This window comes from Hemibagrus wyckioides, linkage group LG19, assembly GCF_019097595.1.
Source record: "Hemibagrus wyckioides isolate EC202008001 linkage group LG19, SWU_Hwy_1.0, whole genome shotgun sequence".
Taxonomy (NCBI): Eukaryota; Metazoa; Chordata; class Actinopteri; order Siluriformes; family Bagridae; genus Hemibagrus; species Hemibagrus wyckioides.
This window is the reverse complement of record NC_080728.1, coordinates 534,888-551,360: the sequence shown is the minus strand read 5'-3', so window position 1 is coordinate 551,360 and position 16,473 is coordinate 534,888. Positions and strand designations below refer to the sequence as shown.

At 42.4% G+C, this 16,473-nt stretch overlaps 1 protein-coding gene across 1 annotated transcript in view; it reads left to right on the top strand.

Annotated features, from left to right (window-relative positions):
• LOC131369782 (macrophage mannose receptor 1-like) overlaps window positions 1-13,196 on the top strand; it is a 30,311-nt gene extending 17,115 nt beyond the window's left edge. The window contains exons 4-7 of the mRNA XM_058416632.1: window positions 10,675-11,040; window positions 11,240-11,572; window positions 11,659-11,750; window positions 11,920-13,196. Coding sequence (XP_058272615.1) covers window positions 10,806-11,040; window positions 11,240-11,572; window positions 11,659-11,750; window positions 11,920-12,066 — 807 coding nt within the window. The 5' untranslated portion in view covers window positions 10,675-10,805 and the 3' untranslated portion in view covers window positions 12,067-13,196. The remainder of the gene's footprint in view (window positions 1-10,674; window positions 11,041-11,239; window positions 11,573-11,658; window positions 11,751-11,919) is intronic.
• Window positions 13,197-16,473: the final 3,277 nt, after the last annotated feature.

Sequence of the window (16,473 nt, the reverse complement as noted above, 5' to 3'; positions counted from 1 at the left end):
TAAAGTGCTCAATCCAGTATCCGTCCGACTCAAGCTTCCCCGGGCCCTTCGCATCCACCCTACGTTCCATGTCTCCAGACTCAAGCCTGTCCGAGCCTGTTCGCTGGTTCCCTCCACCAGACCCCCTCCTCCCGCCCGGGTCATTGATGGAGGCCCTGTTTATACAGTTCGCCGCCTTGTACGCTCCAGACGTCGGGGTAGAGGTCTCCAGTATCTTGTCGACTGGGAGGGCTACGGCCCTGAAGAACGCTCCTGGGTGCCCGCACGTCACATCCTTGATCCCGACCTTGTTTCCCAGTTCCACCGCGAGCACCCTGATCAACCAGGAGGGGCGTCGTGAGACGTGGAGGGAGGGGTACTGTCAGGCATGCATTTCCGGGTTCCATGTTGCTACTTCCGGTTCCGGGACGCAACTTCCGGTTTCGCTGGATTGTGGATTATTGGACTGTATGTGGTTGTTTCTTTTACTGATTCTACCAGCCTGCTGTATCCTGTTTTTTTTTCAGTTTTTTTGAGAACTCTGCCATTTTTTGTGCCGTTCTTAATAAAGACTCTAAGTTTGAACTCGGACTGTGTTCTGCATTTGGGTCCTCACCTGCCATCCGTGACAATGTTAATGGATATAAGATGGCAGTATTGAGCTACACGGTGAACTTTTTTCATATTTAATACAGTATGACACACTGGGTCCTAAACCACACTGAAAACAGTTTTACTACAGTGACTCCGTAGTAAAAACTTCAAATACTGATTACCTAACTTATCTCTTAAATAATCTTTTTTTTTCTGCCAAAACTTTTTCTTTATTAGTGGGGTATTTGTGTCTACTCTGGCTGGTTCAATTTATTTCTAATTCACCAAAGAAATAATAATGACTTCAGCTTTAGGAACAACATTCTCTTCTAATGAATCCATGAGACACTGTGTTCTGTCTCTTCATCTATTCTGGTATTCATGAATGAATTTCACCACATTCTCATCCTCTCTCAGGGTCATGTATTCAAGCTGCAGTGCATTGTGAGATTTCATGTCAAAGATGCTTTACAAAATGGCTCCAAGTAGAGTAAGTGCACTAGATAGTGAGTGGGGTGTGGGGTTTTTTCTTTTTCTTTTTTCCTCGGCTAGTTCTCTCTCTATCTATCTCTTTTTCCTTATCAAATTCAAATTTCAAATTCAAATTTTATTTGTCACATACATAATCGTACACAGTGTGATATGCAGTGAAATGCTTAAACGACTGTTTTGACCCTTGAAAAAGGAAAAGGAATAAGGACAGAATAAAAGACAAGGATAAAATATAAAAATATGAAATATAAAATATAAGAATACGAATTATACTAAAAATACGAAATATAAAATATGAAAACAACAAGTTCACAGTAGGTAAAAAATAGAATAGAATAAAATATAATAAATATAAATAAAGTAAGGTATGGTATATATGTATATAGAATATGTATATAAAATAGAATATGTATATATGAAGTGTAAAATACAACTGTGTTATGCAAAATTATATAAAATTATATAAAGTGAATAGTGTGTAGTGCAATAGTGTCCAAGGTGCAGACAGCAGCAATACAAAATTTTGCAAAATTATATAAAGTGAAGTGTGTAGTGTGTAATAGTGTCCAAGGTGTCCAAGGTGCAGACAGCAGCAGTACGGGGTGGTCACGAAGTGGAATAAGGTGATGAGAGCAATGGTATTGTCCATCTTTAAAGTGCAGATGTGCATAAGTCCTCTTTGTATGTAAACAGGAGCAGACTGTGCAACATGTATGTTTATGTGTTGTATTGTGTGCACAGTCTTGAAATGTGCAAATGTGCAGATGTACATTTGTGTGTTTATTGTGTGCCACAGTCCTGTAATGTGCAAATGTCCGGTGTGGTTGGTTGGAGTTCCAACACGAGTGTAGGAACATAGTAGGTCTAATCAGCTGAGTCCTATGTGAGGTTCTGATTGAGAGACCATATTGCCTGTGGGAAGAAGCTTCTCCTCAGTCTCTCAGTGTTGGCCTTCAGGTATCGGAAGTGCTTCCCTGACCTCAACAGAGAGAAAAGTCCATTGTTGGGATGGCTGAGGTCCTTCACGATCTTCCTGGCCTTGGTCCAGCACTGCTTGTTGTAGATTGAGTGCAGGTCAGGGAGCTCGGTATGGATGATGTGCTCAGCTGATCACACCACCCTCTGAAGAGCTTGTCTGTCCTGCATGGTGCTGTTCCCGAATGTTTCCCATCAGGATGCTCTCTATGGTGCAGAAATAAAAGTTCCTTAGCACCTTAGCAGGCAGTCTAAAGTCTCTCAAGCATCTGAGGTGGAAGAGATGCTGTCGGGCCTTCTTCACCATGGTGTTGATGTGACAGGACCATGACAGATCCTGTGTGATGTGAACACCGAGGTATCTGAAGCTGTCCAGTCTCTCCACTGGGCTGTTGTTGATCACAGGGGTCTGGTAGTTCCTCTCCTGCTTTCTGCTGAAGTCCACTATCAGCTCTTTAGTCTTGCTGACGTTAAGGTGGAGGTTGTTCCTCTGGCACCAGTCCTCCAGAGTCTTAATCTCCTCCAGGTAGGCCGTCTCATTGTTGTCGGAGATCAATCCGACCACAATGGTGTCGTCAGCAAACTTGATAATGTTGGAGGAGTTGGTAGTGGCCATGCAGTCATACGTGTACAAAGAGTACAGCAGGGGGCTCAGAATACAACCCTAGGGGGCTCCAGTGCTGAGGGTGAGTGAGGCTGAGACATGTCTGCCCATCCTTACTGCCTGTGGTCTGCCAGTTAGGAAATTGGAGATCCCCTGACAAAGAGATGGGCTGAGTCCCAGATGCTCCAGCTTGGTGGTGAGTGTGGAGGGGATTATAGTGTTAAACACTGAACTGTAGTCAACAAACAGCATTCTAACGTAATTCCATTATTCCATATAATATATAATTCCATAAACATTATCATGCAAACCATTCCACAATCTCCAAACATCTGTAAATCACTCAACAATCTAGGGCACACTATGTTCATTCTCGATAACTACACTATATTGCCAAAAGTATTCGCTCACCCATCCAAATAATCAGCATCAGGTGTTCCAATCACTTCCATGGCCACAGATGTATAAAATCAAGCACCTAGGCATGCAGACTGTTTTTACAAACATTTGTGAAAGAATGGGTCGCTCTCAGGAGCTCAGTGAATTCCAGCGTGGAACTGTGATAGGATGCCACCTGTGCAACAAATCCAGTCGTGAAATTTCCTCACTCCTAAATATTCCACAGTCAACTGTCAGCCGTATTATAAGAACGTGGAAGTGTTTGGGAACGACAGCAACTCAGCCACGAAGTGGTAGGCCATGTAAACTGACGGAGCGGGGTCAGCGGATGCTGAGGCGCATAGTGCGAAGAGTTCGCCAACTTTCTGCAGAGTCAATCGCTACAGACCTCCAAACTTCATGTGGCCTTCAGACTAGCTCAAGAACAGTGCGCAGAGAGCTTCATGGAATGGGTTTCCATGGCCGAGCAGCTGCATCCAAGCCATACATCACCAAGTGCAATGCAAAGCATCGGATGCAGTGGTGTAAAGCACGCCACCACTGGACTCTAGAGCAGTGGAGATGCGTTCTCTGGAGTGATGAATCACGCTTCTCCATCTGGCAATCTGATGGACGAGTCTGGGTTTGGCGGTTGCCAGGAGAACAGTACTTGTCTGACTGCATTGTGCCAAGTGTAAAGTTTGGTGGAGGGGGGATTATGTTGTGGGGTTGTTTTTCAGGAGCTGGGCTTGGCCCCTTAGTTCCAGTGAAAGGAACTCTGAATGCTTCAGCATACCAAGACATTTTGGACAATTCCATGCTCCCAACTTTGTGGGAACAATTTGGAGCTAGTCCTGTTCCAACATGACTGTGCACCAGTGCACAAAGCAAGGTCCATAAATACATGGATGACAGAGTCTGGTGTGGATGAACTTGACTGGCCTGCACAGAGTCCTGACCTCAACCCAATAGAACACCTTTGGGATGAATTAGAGTGGAGACTGAGAGCCAGGCCTTCTCGTCCAACATCAGTGTGTGACCTCACAAACGCGCATCTGGAAGAATGGTCAAAAATTCCCATAAACACACTCCTAAACCTTGTGGACAGCCTTCCCAGAAGAGTTGAAGCTGTTATAGCTGCAAAGGGTTGACCGACGTCATATTGAACCCTATGGATTAGGAATGGGATGTCACTTAAGTTCATATGCGAGTCAAGGCAGGTGAGTGAATACTTTTGGCAATATAGTGTATATATATTTTCCACATAACCATTCAGTGAACCCTATGTTTCATTTATCTTAAAGTTACCATAATGTGTCTAAATTAACAGTTTTTGCTGTGCCTGTTTTTCAGTTTAGCGAGCCTAGATTTCAAAATACTAAGAAAATGCAATTAAAGTGAACAATTTAAATTTTATTTAGTTCAACATTCTAAATATTTACGAAAATTAATATTATAAAGTTGCATTTTGCATTTAAATAAATATCTTACATTTAATTTTTTCTTATTGTCCACAAAAGCAACTACGTTCCCAACATAATTTTTCACAGTGAATCGACTGTCTCGCAGGGTTTTACTAGATTTTTTCCTCAACTTCTCTCCAATTATATTAATCTTATCAATTAATATTAATGTTGCCAATCCTCTCTCCCAATGCACGATCCTGGGCTCTACTGTTACAGTTACTCTTTATTCTGAACAATAATTATATTGATCTGGTCTCGGATTAAACAATTCCACGAATGGTTTATCATCTTCTCTGTGTGGGTCCCCAATGTAATCAAACAAAAGAATAGTGGCTTTGCTGGGGGCTGAGGCCTCAACCAATGCACACAATACTGGACTCAATAATTTGGGCCTCCAAACTGGTTCTTCGTACCAATCTGTCCCAGGGAAAGTTCTCTGCAAAGTATATGAGCCTTCAAACTTTGTTAAAGCCCACAATTTGTTTCTAATCAAATCTTCTGACTGCCGTCGCTCTACACCGTCTCTATCTTTGTATTTTTGCTCATCCCAAAAGTGTGTGCGTATACCTCTAGTCTCTGTGTCTAATTCTCGGAGGGCCGTCTAAGTTTATACAATCTGAAAAAGATAACAGTACACATCCAGAAGAGGACAAGCACCTCCACCTCCCCAGACCACACACAATTAATGCAGAATTTTGATTAAACAGGTTTCTGCCTTACCTTTTGTAACAGGCAGACTGTAACTGAATGACAGGCATGAACAGAAGTAGATAAACCCCAGGAGGGGCACGTTTATTAAGGAAAACACAACAAAGGAAGGAGAGGGGAGAGCGGAGTGATGCTCTGGAACAAGGAGTGAAGAGGAGGGGAAAGGAGAAGAAGAAGAAGCGAGCTGCAGACGAATGCCTGGTTCGAGTCCCTGACAATAGGTGGTTAACAGGGCGCGCTCATCCCACCCACTGGCAGCAGCTAGAGTGCGAAAGTGCAAGGTATATTCAGTGATTGAGTGTTTACCTTGTTTTAGGTGGTATAGTTGCTCTCCAGCACTCGTATCCCCTAAGGGCTTACCGAAGACCTCTCTGAAATAAGAGACGAAAGCGTCCACGGATTGAAGAACAGGGCCATTCTGCTGCCAGAGGGAATCAGCCCAGGGGAGTGCTTTCCCAGTCAAAAGCGAGATGATAAATGCGATCTTTGCCCTGTCGGTGGGAAAGCGGTGGGGTTGCATTTCCATCGCGAGTTGACACTGGAGCAGGAAGCCACTGCAATCCTCTGCTGAGCTGGAGTAGAGGGAGGGCATGGCCATCGGGCCAGCGGAGCACGCCACTTCCGGGTTCAGCGGCGGGCATGCAGCCACGGTGGAGTCAGCAGCTACAGCGGGCTGAGATGCGGTAGAATCCACAGCGGCAGAGGGCTGAGATGCGGTGATTTCCTGCAGCGCAGGGAGCACTCTCTGCAGCGCACTGACCAGCTGTTGGATGGTGTCAGCAGCTGTTGGCTCCATGCTGTTCAGCGGTCTGGTCTTCTGTCAGAAAACACCAGAGAGAAACAGACAATGGAGGGTTCAAACCCCAGAAGGGGTATTAATAAGAATGCGGGTGGAAAAAGGAGTGTGGAGAATACTCAGCTTTTTGGAGAGAGCTGGAAGCCGGAGCTGGAGGGAGATGCAGATTCCGTGCACGGGAGTGAGTAGAGTCGAGGAGAGCAGTGTGCGTGGAGGGAAATAGGAGGAGAAGGTAACAGTCGGGAAAACGGCACACTAGAGGTAGCTATGTGGCTAATGCTAACCGATGTCCGCAGGATATGGAGTCAGTGTCTATATGAGACCAGACAGGGATGAAGTGAAGAGAGTGCTCTTAAATAGGTGAGTGGAGGTAATTAACTGAAGAGGTGCAGGTGATCTAAGTCAATACTTGGGAGAGTGAGGGCACTGGTGAGGGGTTGGGTCCGGCGTGCCTGTTACACATACAGCCAACAAGCATTGTTGTACATAGGTCATAGATGCATAGATTATAATTTACTAAACTTTCAACTCCCTTGGGAAATTGCCAAATCACCACAGACCTCTGCTCGAGCTCACCTGATATAGACAGCACAGCGCCATCAGGGGAAAGCAGAGTTAGAGATCTCTGGTAAATAAAATGGACAAACTATGACTTTGGATAACAACACAAAAATGTGTCAAGGAATGTAATGTCAAGATTTTTCTGAAAACATGGCTTAATAACATCATTACCAGCAGCGCCAGTCAGCTAGAGGGACACAATGTTTTCCGGGCAGACAGACTCTGGTAAGCGCAAAGGTGGAGGTCTGTGCATTTATGTTAACAAATCACAGTACATACACTAGACTGTAACTGAAAGTCATTGCTCAGCTCATCTGGAGTATTTGATAATTAAATGCAGACCCTTTTATCGACCGAGAAAAAATCTCATCCATTGTTGTGACTGCAGCATACATCCCTCTGGATGCTAATGCTAAGGCTGCAATGGAAGAACTGCATGCAGCTATCAGAAAGCAACAGGCATCCCGTTGGAGCTATTATTGTTGCTGGGGACTTCAACCACTCCAACTTAAGATCTGTACTTCCCAAATTTCATCAGCATGTTTCCTGCGCTACTAGAGGGGACAACACACTGGACCATGTTTACACCAACATTGTTGAGGCATACAGGGCCATTTCCCTTCCCCACTTGGGTCAGTTTGATCACCTCTCTTTGTTCATGCTACCCAAATACACGCCACTCATCAAACACATTAAAACCATGAGCGAAGACTGTGAAGGTATGGCCAGAGAGGGGCATTTCCTCACTACAGCAACAGCTACAAGACACTGACTGGCTCATGTTTGCCTCACAGGCCACCTCAGGTGCACAGACAGACATTAACATCAATACATCATCTGTACTGGACCATATCAACACGTGTATTGACAACGTCACCAGTTAAACACTTTTCTAATCAGAAGCCATGGATGAACTCTGAGGTTCACCCCTTGCTGAAGCAAGAGAAGCTGCTTTTAAATCCAGCGATGCAGAGGACTACATCAGAGCCAGGGCCAACATAAAATTATCAATTTTATCAATCAGGGCATTAGGAAAGCCAAGCATGCACATAAACTGCGCGTCAAGGACCACTTCCACAGCAACTTTGACCCCAGACGCATGTGGAAAAGCATCCAGACCATCACTGACCACAAACCTACAATACAGTCTCTACCAACCAGCAATGCCTTCCTGTTCCCACATGTCTGAAGACTACAACCATTATATCAGTGCCCAAGCATTCTTCTCCAGAGTGTCTGAATGATTTCTGCCCTGTTGCACTCACCCCCATTGTTATGAAGTCCTTTGAGAAGCTGGTCTAAGTCTCATAGTAAGCCTTCCACCTACACTGGACCCACACCAATTTGCCTACCATCTGAATAGGTCAACAGCAGATGCCATTTTCACTGCTCTTCATCTTGCTCTCACCCAACTGAACAATAACAATACATACATTAGGATGTTGTTCATTGACTTCAGCTCTGCTTTTAATACAGTCATCCCTAGTGAACTGATCACTAAGCTCAGTGACCTGGGTATCTGCACATCCATATGAGTTGAATTATGAACTTCCTACCTAATAGACCTCAGTCTGTAAGGTTGGGTAATCACATATTCTCAACCTTGATCCTGAACACCAGCATCCCACAAGCCTGTGTGCTGAGCTCACTGCTCTACTCCCTGTTCACCCATGACTGCATTCTGCGGCATAACAAGTATGCAGATGATACCACAGTTGCTGGCCGAATCAGCAACAACGATGAATCGACCTACAGGGAGGAGATCCAAAGCCTGTCAGCATGGTGTTCCATGTACAACATCACCCTAAATGCCACGACCAAAGAGCTCATTGTGAACTTCCAGAAATCTAACAGCAGCAGACACTCCCATATCTACATCAACGGGTCTGAAGTAGAGGGTGTCTCCATCTTTAAGTAGATGCATTTCATTGCTATGTACCTGTACCTTGACAATAGATCTATCTATCTATCTATCTATTGTCATTTTAAAAGGTGATGGGCTATGCTTGTAGTGCCAAGGAGCTCACTATTTTTGACGGATTATGCCCATGCATGGATTATCATGGTCTCAACCAATGCACGATCTAGTACCCTTACCCCCTTCCTCTCTTTCTGACATCACTTAAACAATTGCAAAAGGCACAATATTTCACAAAGTTTGATCTCCAGAGTACATATAACCTGCTGAGGATACATAAGGTTAATGAACAGAAGGTTGTTAAGCACCACCACAAGCAACTACAAGTACCAGGTTCTAGTGTATGGTCTTTTTAGTGCCCCCTCATTGTTCCAGTGTTTTGTCAGCAACATACTGAAGGACATGCTGGGTAAAATTGTGATAGCTTACATCAGCGATATCCTGGTGTATTCTCCATGTATGTATGTATGTGTGTATGAGGCCCATGTGCAACATGTGTGTCAGGTGTTATGTTGCCTTCTGGAATATCAGATTCATGTCAAGAGGGAGAAATGTTAGTTCTATCAGCACACAATCACTTTTCTTGGGGAACATCATATCCCCAGATTGGGTGGCCATGGACCATCTGTGGACTGGCCAACCCAACAGATGGTGAAGATATTACAGCAAATCCAGGGTTTTGCTAACTTCTTCTGGTGTTTAAGATGTGGGTTTAGTTTTATAGCTTTTACTCTCACTGCACTCCTGAAGGGAGTATTAAGCTCAGGATATCACCCCGAGTCTAAAAGCCAAATACAGCAAACAAATCAGGAGATCAGTGGGTTCCTGTGTATGTACTATAGTAATCAAACCAGACTGATATCAGTTCCTGTCCTGAGATGAAAATACCCAGAACTTCCTGTGCCACTCTACCACACAGCTCATTGAAGCACCCATTCCAGTGTGTGCTTGCCTACTAATCCCCACTAATTTTCCAAGAGTTGATGCCTGATTTAGGTGCTGCAAGCAGGTATTAGTGGTGACACACCACACGCTCCTGAGAGCAACTCAGACCCATAAGACCAAGGCTGACCATCACCAGAGACCAACTTCCCAGTACCAGCCAAGAGACCAAGATTAGCTGGCAAACAGGGACCTGAGAAATGCTACTATCTGTAGGGGGGGCTATGTCACTGAAATGAAACAGCCTTTATTTGTCACATATACATTACAGCACAGTGAAATTCTTTCTTCGCATATCCCATCCTTGGAGGTTGGGGTCAGAGCGCAGGGCAGCCATGATACGGCGCCCCTGGAGCAGAGAGGGTTAAGGGCCTTGCTCAAGGGCCCAACAGTGGCAACTTGGCGGTGCTGGGGCTTGAACCCCTGATCTTCCGGTCAACGACCCAGAGCCTTAACCACTTGAGCCACCACTGCCCATCACTGCGTGTAATGGTATGAATACTGCTACAGATCAGCTACTGAATGAGACCACATCGAACTACAACTCCCAAAGCCACCAGCACTTCCATGTTCATAATAACCAAATTTCCAACTATGTTCACCTGTTCCCTGTTTGCATCTTTGTTCTTCAGCTTTATATACTCATCTGTTTCACTACATCCATTTCTGATGTTTCAATTTGTGAGTTGTCTCATGTTTTTGGATTTTCACCCAATTTGATATTGTTGTTTACTCCTGAAAGGACTTTGCTCATTTTGCTTTGTATTCTTTGATTACGGTTTGGATTTTGCTGATTCCAGTGTTTATGTGGTTTCTTATGTTTTACATATCATTATTTTTGTGACTGTGTGCATGCATCTGTTTCTGCATCATCTTACATGTGCATCCTACTTCTCTGCTCTGCTTATGTGACAGACATAAAATATGCTTCATTATTTGCATGAACTTGAAAGAGTAATGATATTAATTAAATCATTTGTTTTCCCATAAATGCAGAAACAACAGTTGCATATGACATCTGATTACAGATTAGTTATTTCAGTATTAAATTCTCAATACACACTTAACTCTAAATAATACAGTTTCTTTGTCTATGGACAGTGCATGGCTGTGCACCTGGTTTTTAGCAGTACATGTACAGAAACATTTAATCAAAATAAATTAGACAAAATAAATAAACATGTTGCACCTGAGTGCAAATATATGAGAAAAGCTCCTTTACACTGAAAAGATAAAATTGAATAAAAATGTTCTTCCACAGGAGTCATCCCTCTTGTCCTGTCTGTCCCTCGAAAGTACTACCTAATCCAGCAAGGGAAAACATGGAGTGATGCTCAGGCTTACTGCCGAGCCAAACACACTGACCTGGCTATCATCCAAAGTAATGATAACATGGTCCGACTTCAGTTTGACAACAAACAATTCAGTTCCAGTGCTTGGATTGGACTATACAATGACGTCAACAGCTGGCGCTGGTCCTTTGGAAATGAAGCACTGGGAAGTATGAGACAATGGTTTATAGGACAGCCTGACAATAGATATGGACATCAGGAATGTGCTATGCTGGATCAACAGGGTTGGTATGATAAAACATGTACCGATACATTCCCCTTTGTATGCTTTGATGGTAAGTAACAGCACATTTTTAACATTTCATCAGTATATAAAACATTGTAGATCTTGTGCTCTCATGGCTTAACTGTGCGCTTAAATGGCAATAATAAAAACCAAATCTTAATCAACTTCTCTTTTAACATGTAATACATATAACTTATAATACACATAAGTAGCAATCATGTGTTTTTGTTTTATTGTTGTTCCCACAGACAATAAAACTGGTACTGACAGGTACATTTACATCTCGAGCAGTAAGACATGGTATGAAGCTCAGGCTTACTGCAGAACATATCATACTGATCTGGCCAGTGCTAGAGATGCAACAGAAAATGCAGTTATAGCAGGACTGACCTCTGGCTTCACATGGTTTGGTCTGTTCAGAGACGTCTGGAAGTGGACAGACCAAACCAACTTCTCTACCCTCAGCTGGATGTCTGGATATCCTGATAATGCCCTGAAGAATGAAAACTGTGGTTATTTAAATAATGGTCAGGTTGCTGATGCACAGTGCTCAGACATAATGCCTTTCTTTTGTTACTCAGGTAAGATAAATTTCAGTCTTATATGTAGATAAATTTAGAATATATGTTCATGTTTGTATTTGTATGTGTTACATTTCTACACTCAGAAATCACAGGAAAACAACAAATCATGAGGGTAAAGATCAGGTCCAACGAGGATGTAAACAATCCTGAACTAAATGCAGCCATCTTGGAGCAGGTGAGCCTCATCCTCTACAAAAGTCTATTTATACATGTACATTCTCCTCCTCATTACAGCAGCCATCTAGCTCTAACAACTGCACACTTCATTGTAATCAGAATGTCCATCAGAATTGTAGTCTCTGTCCTGAATTATCTAGTAATAAAAGTTTTATTCTCTTTTTCAGATCAAGGAGAAACTGAAGGATCATGGGATGGCAAACAGCACAGTGCAATGGAAAGAACAACCAGATGGAAAGGTGTTTCAAAAGAAGAAAAACAATAATACTCAACAAAAAGAAGGGCTAAATGTCTTTAGCTGTGTCTTAAATTGAAAAAAGTAAAATATGTTTAATGCAAGTTGTATGTCAGTAGTGCATGGGTGGAAAAAGGACAGATAAGTGATGAAATCTTTCGATATCATACTCATTTAGAAATGAAAGCATTCAGACAGAAAATGCAGTCAAATGAAGTAAAAAATGCTATTTAAATGTAATGAAATATTAAAATGTAAATAGGTAAATGTTTTTAAAGGATAAAATTAGGTTAATTTTAGTAACTAGGTTTAGTAATTAGGTTTAGTAACATTTAAAATACAAATTATGTTTTAAAACAACACTTACCCATAGCCTCATTGGCTGGATGAGCAAAAAAGAGAGGGTTGAGATGTACACTACCAGTGAAAAGTTTGGACACACCTTTTAATTCAATGTTTTTTGTTTAGGGATTTATTTTCTACATTCTAGAACAATCCTGGAGATTTCAAAACTATGAAATAACACACATGGACTTAAGTAATCCATATGTAATGACAACAAAAAACAGTCAGTTGTTATTTTAAGACACGAAGGTCAGGTGTTCTGGAATAGTTCTTGCAAGAACAGTATTGTCAAGTGCATTTGCAAAACCCATCAAGCACCATGATGAAACTGGCTCACATGAAGACCATCCCAGTAAAGCAAGACCAAAACTGACCTCTGCTGCAGAGGAGAAGTTCATTTAGAGTTACCAGCCTCAGAAATCACCAATTAACAGCGCCTCAGATTAGAGGCGTTATGAAGGCTTTACAGAGCGTCAGTAGCAGACATATCTCAATATCAACTGTTCAAACGAGATTATTGTGTATTTCGGCCGCCTTCAGCATTGTTTTACAATGTAGAAAGAAATAAACATCAGGAAAGACCATGGAATTAAAAGGTGTGTCCAAACTTTTGACTGGTAGTGTAGTTCACTATTAAAGGGATGGTGGAACAATAAAACTAATTTAATCTAAGTTTACCTTTTGGCTTCTGTCTAAGATAATATCAGTTTTTTTGTCAATTAGTTGTTAGTAGTTTATAATGACACTTTACCCAGAATATAGTCAATCAACTGAGTTGTTCTGGTTTGTACTTCTTTAGTTTTACAGATACTATGCTAATGTAGTTAAAGTCTATTTCTCCTAAAATATTATATGTAAATATATACCCAAAATTTTATATATTCAATTTAGATAACATTTTAAGGTCCATAATAGTGTATGACTCATAAGCTCTTATTGCTTTCCATGTAATAAACATTAAATAAACTAAAAGCTCTGATGTCTGTAAAGCTGCTCTGAAGGAATGTTTATTGTAAAAAGCTCATGACTCTGTTCACTAAATAATAGTCTCCATTTCCTGGTATATTAGTTACACTAAGAAACTTTTAGCTTATGTTGTTAACATGAACAGAAAAATATTGTTTGGTTGGCCTGAAAGGGTGAAAGAGGCAATGAAAACTTTTATGATTATATTTTACTACTTTTGTAATCAGACTGACTCACTTTTATACCAGCCACAACTCAGTGCTACTAAAAACAGTCATTAATGCAATGCTGCAAAGGTTAGTGGTCCTTACCACTTACTTCCAACAGCTTCCTGGAGACCCATTCACAAACCATGCTTAAATGGCTGAAGTTCCAGATACAAACTAGTGATTTGTGTATTCACATTTGTGTTTTATGCAGTGGAGTGTCGGAGAAAGTATAATATACCCAGCTTTGAATTATATACCTAGCCTTAAAAGTAGCTTAAGTAATAATGTACTCAATGCTCTAAGCTCTGACTTAGCAATATTCTGCCTAAAGAGTAGTGTGTATCTATCAAGAATTATTTAGCCATTGATTAAGTAGTAAGTAGTTAACTTTGATTAATAATAGCTATAATAATCATATATATATAGCCTCATAGTCTTTATAATAATCATGCAAAAATATTAAGGGCGGCATGCTAGCGCAATAACCACACAGGGACTGAAGAAAGAGAAAAAAGGAGAGATTTATTGAAACATTAGGAGTTACAACTCAGTCAGCCAGCCTATCCAATGGGATCAGTGGGACCGGAGGGTCAGTTGTAGAAGACGGAATCTCGGGATCCTGAGGAGAAGTTGGAGAGTAATCAGTGGGAGAAGTTTGGGGCGAATAGTCAGGAGAAGACTGAGGAATATCATGAACACTGTAAGGCATAGGCACAAATTCAGGAGAAAGTTGGGGAATGTCAGGGGAATTAGGAAATGAAGAGGAGTCAGAGGAAGAATCATCAGAGGAGATCTCCTCAACAGGGGCATCCTCAGTCTGGATGCCTTGAGAAGAGGTACGTGTCCAATGCCAGTAGAAGGTCTGAGTAGACTGATCACAGGTTATGGGGTGAAATTGGGTGCTCTGATCAAGACAGACGGTATCTCTCACGATATGGTGAGCGAGGTAAGGAGACTCAGGAATAGAGGATTCAGATAGGCGCTCCAGGAAACCAGTAAGTTCAATGGCCAGACAGGACAGCTGATACTGGCGATAGCGTCGCAGAGCACCCCTGGGACTTCTCCGGAAGATAGCGCGGCGGGCTGACTGAGCTAGAAAAAATAATGGGAAATGGGAAGAGATGAGAGAAGTGCATATTGCGTGACTATGTAGTCAGCAAAAGAGAGCGTGTACTAAGGCAAAAGGAACACAGTGTGGGAAGTAGGCCAGGTCACTGTGACATGACAGTGATAGGTAGGTAGAGGAGACAATAGCATTGGAATACTAGCAACCAACAGTGATGAAAAGAGAAAAGGATATGAGGCAGCTTAATGGCACAGCTTAGTTTAAAATTAGTAAATAAAACTTAGATCAAGAAGGTAGAGGGAAAAGTCATCATGACATAGAGGAAGAGAGCAAGGTACTTACACATTGTTGTGGGGGGCAATGCGCGAGGTCAGGATGAGCCGAGGAAGCACCTTTAAGAGGTGACGGTCAAATGAAGTCAATAAGGAAGTGGCGCCTATAAGTAAGCGCCAATTTTTTCTAAAAATTGGTGACTTAGCCTAAAAATAAGGGGAACTGGAGAGGAGGACAATTGATGTCATCGAGGGGAGGATGGTATCAATTTAGGGGCGGTATCGGGACAAATGTGAAAATAATGGGAACTGGGAAACGTATGTAAACTAAGAAAGGAGGGACTAAAGTAGCCATACACTGAATATAATGGGAAATTGCTGGAAATATTTAAATTAGAGATAAGGAGGCGCCTCGGGGCGCCTGGGGTATAAGTAGAGGGGACTTTTTCGGGGTTGGAGAGACCAGCTGCTCTCTTCAGATATGCATGTTGTTGACTGCATGACTGAATAAAGAAACCTGCTTCTTCTCATCTGTTGACTGAGATCTCTGTTATTTCGGCTAAGTTTTATAGATTGTGGAGGTCATTGGGAAAGCTAAGAGTAATAGATACAAACAAAATTCCACCCTGTGATATGTCCACTCAGAGGGGGCTCTGAGTTCCGACATATTTATTGGTGCCGAAACCCGGGAACTTGCGTGGGAAGGCTGACGTGAGTCCGAAAACCTGAGCTAGGACCGCAACTACTACGGGCTGCAGATTGCCGGCATCAAAACAGAAAGGTAAGCAGACACCTGTTATAGTCAATGTCTGTGTTAAATCTATATCTGTAGCCTGAGTAGAGTGGCCCTGGGAAGGGTGAAGGCAGTTGGCCGCACGCCAAGAATTAGAGGGTGGTGAAGACAGATGAGAACGAGCGGAGAGGTGTTTTTGTTTTGTGGTTTTATGAAGTGTTAAGGTTTTATAAGTGAATAAGTGTGTGCAAGAAAATTCCTGTGGGCTAAAGCAGGTGGCACAAGTGAAAAAAATTCCTGCCGGTTGAGGCAGGTGGAGTATGAGAAAATTCCTGCGCAGGTGGAATATTTGTCCCTAGATACCGCTGTTGTATATGGAAAACAGGTCTGCATGGTAGGGATGTCGGTGAGTCACTGCAGAGAACAGTATAGTTAGTTTTCAGGAACGCAGGGTTGGACCCGAGGAAATGTGTTAAAGTGTTAATGTGATATGTTAGTGTGAAATGAGGTGATGTGCCGTTGTTGAGAATGTGTTGTTAAGAAAGGAAGGATTGCTGCTGGCAGCAGGTGTGTGTGTTTAGGAATTGTGTTAGGAAAAATAGAAGCGTGAGTTGGAGTAGTGGCATGGATGGATAGGTGATTAACGGTACTGTTATATAGATCTGCTAGTATAAATACTGTTGTAAGCAGAAGCTGTAAAAAGGAAAGAGAGGAGGGGTAAGTAACCCAGCAGACACACACACACAGAAGCAGCGCAAATATAGACACACACACACACACACACACACATAGACACAGGGGAAAGCCCCATTACACAGAAGGAGAGTTGAGTTGAGAAAAACTGAAAGTAAAAAGGGGTAGAGAGAATAGCAGTGAGCGCGGTGTATGGCAGATT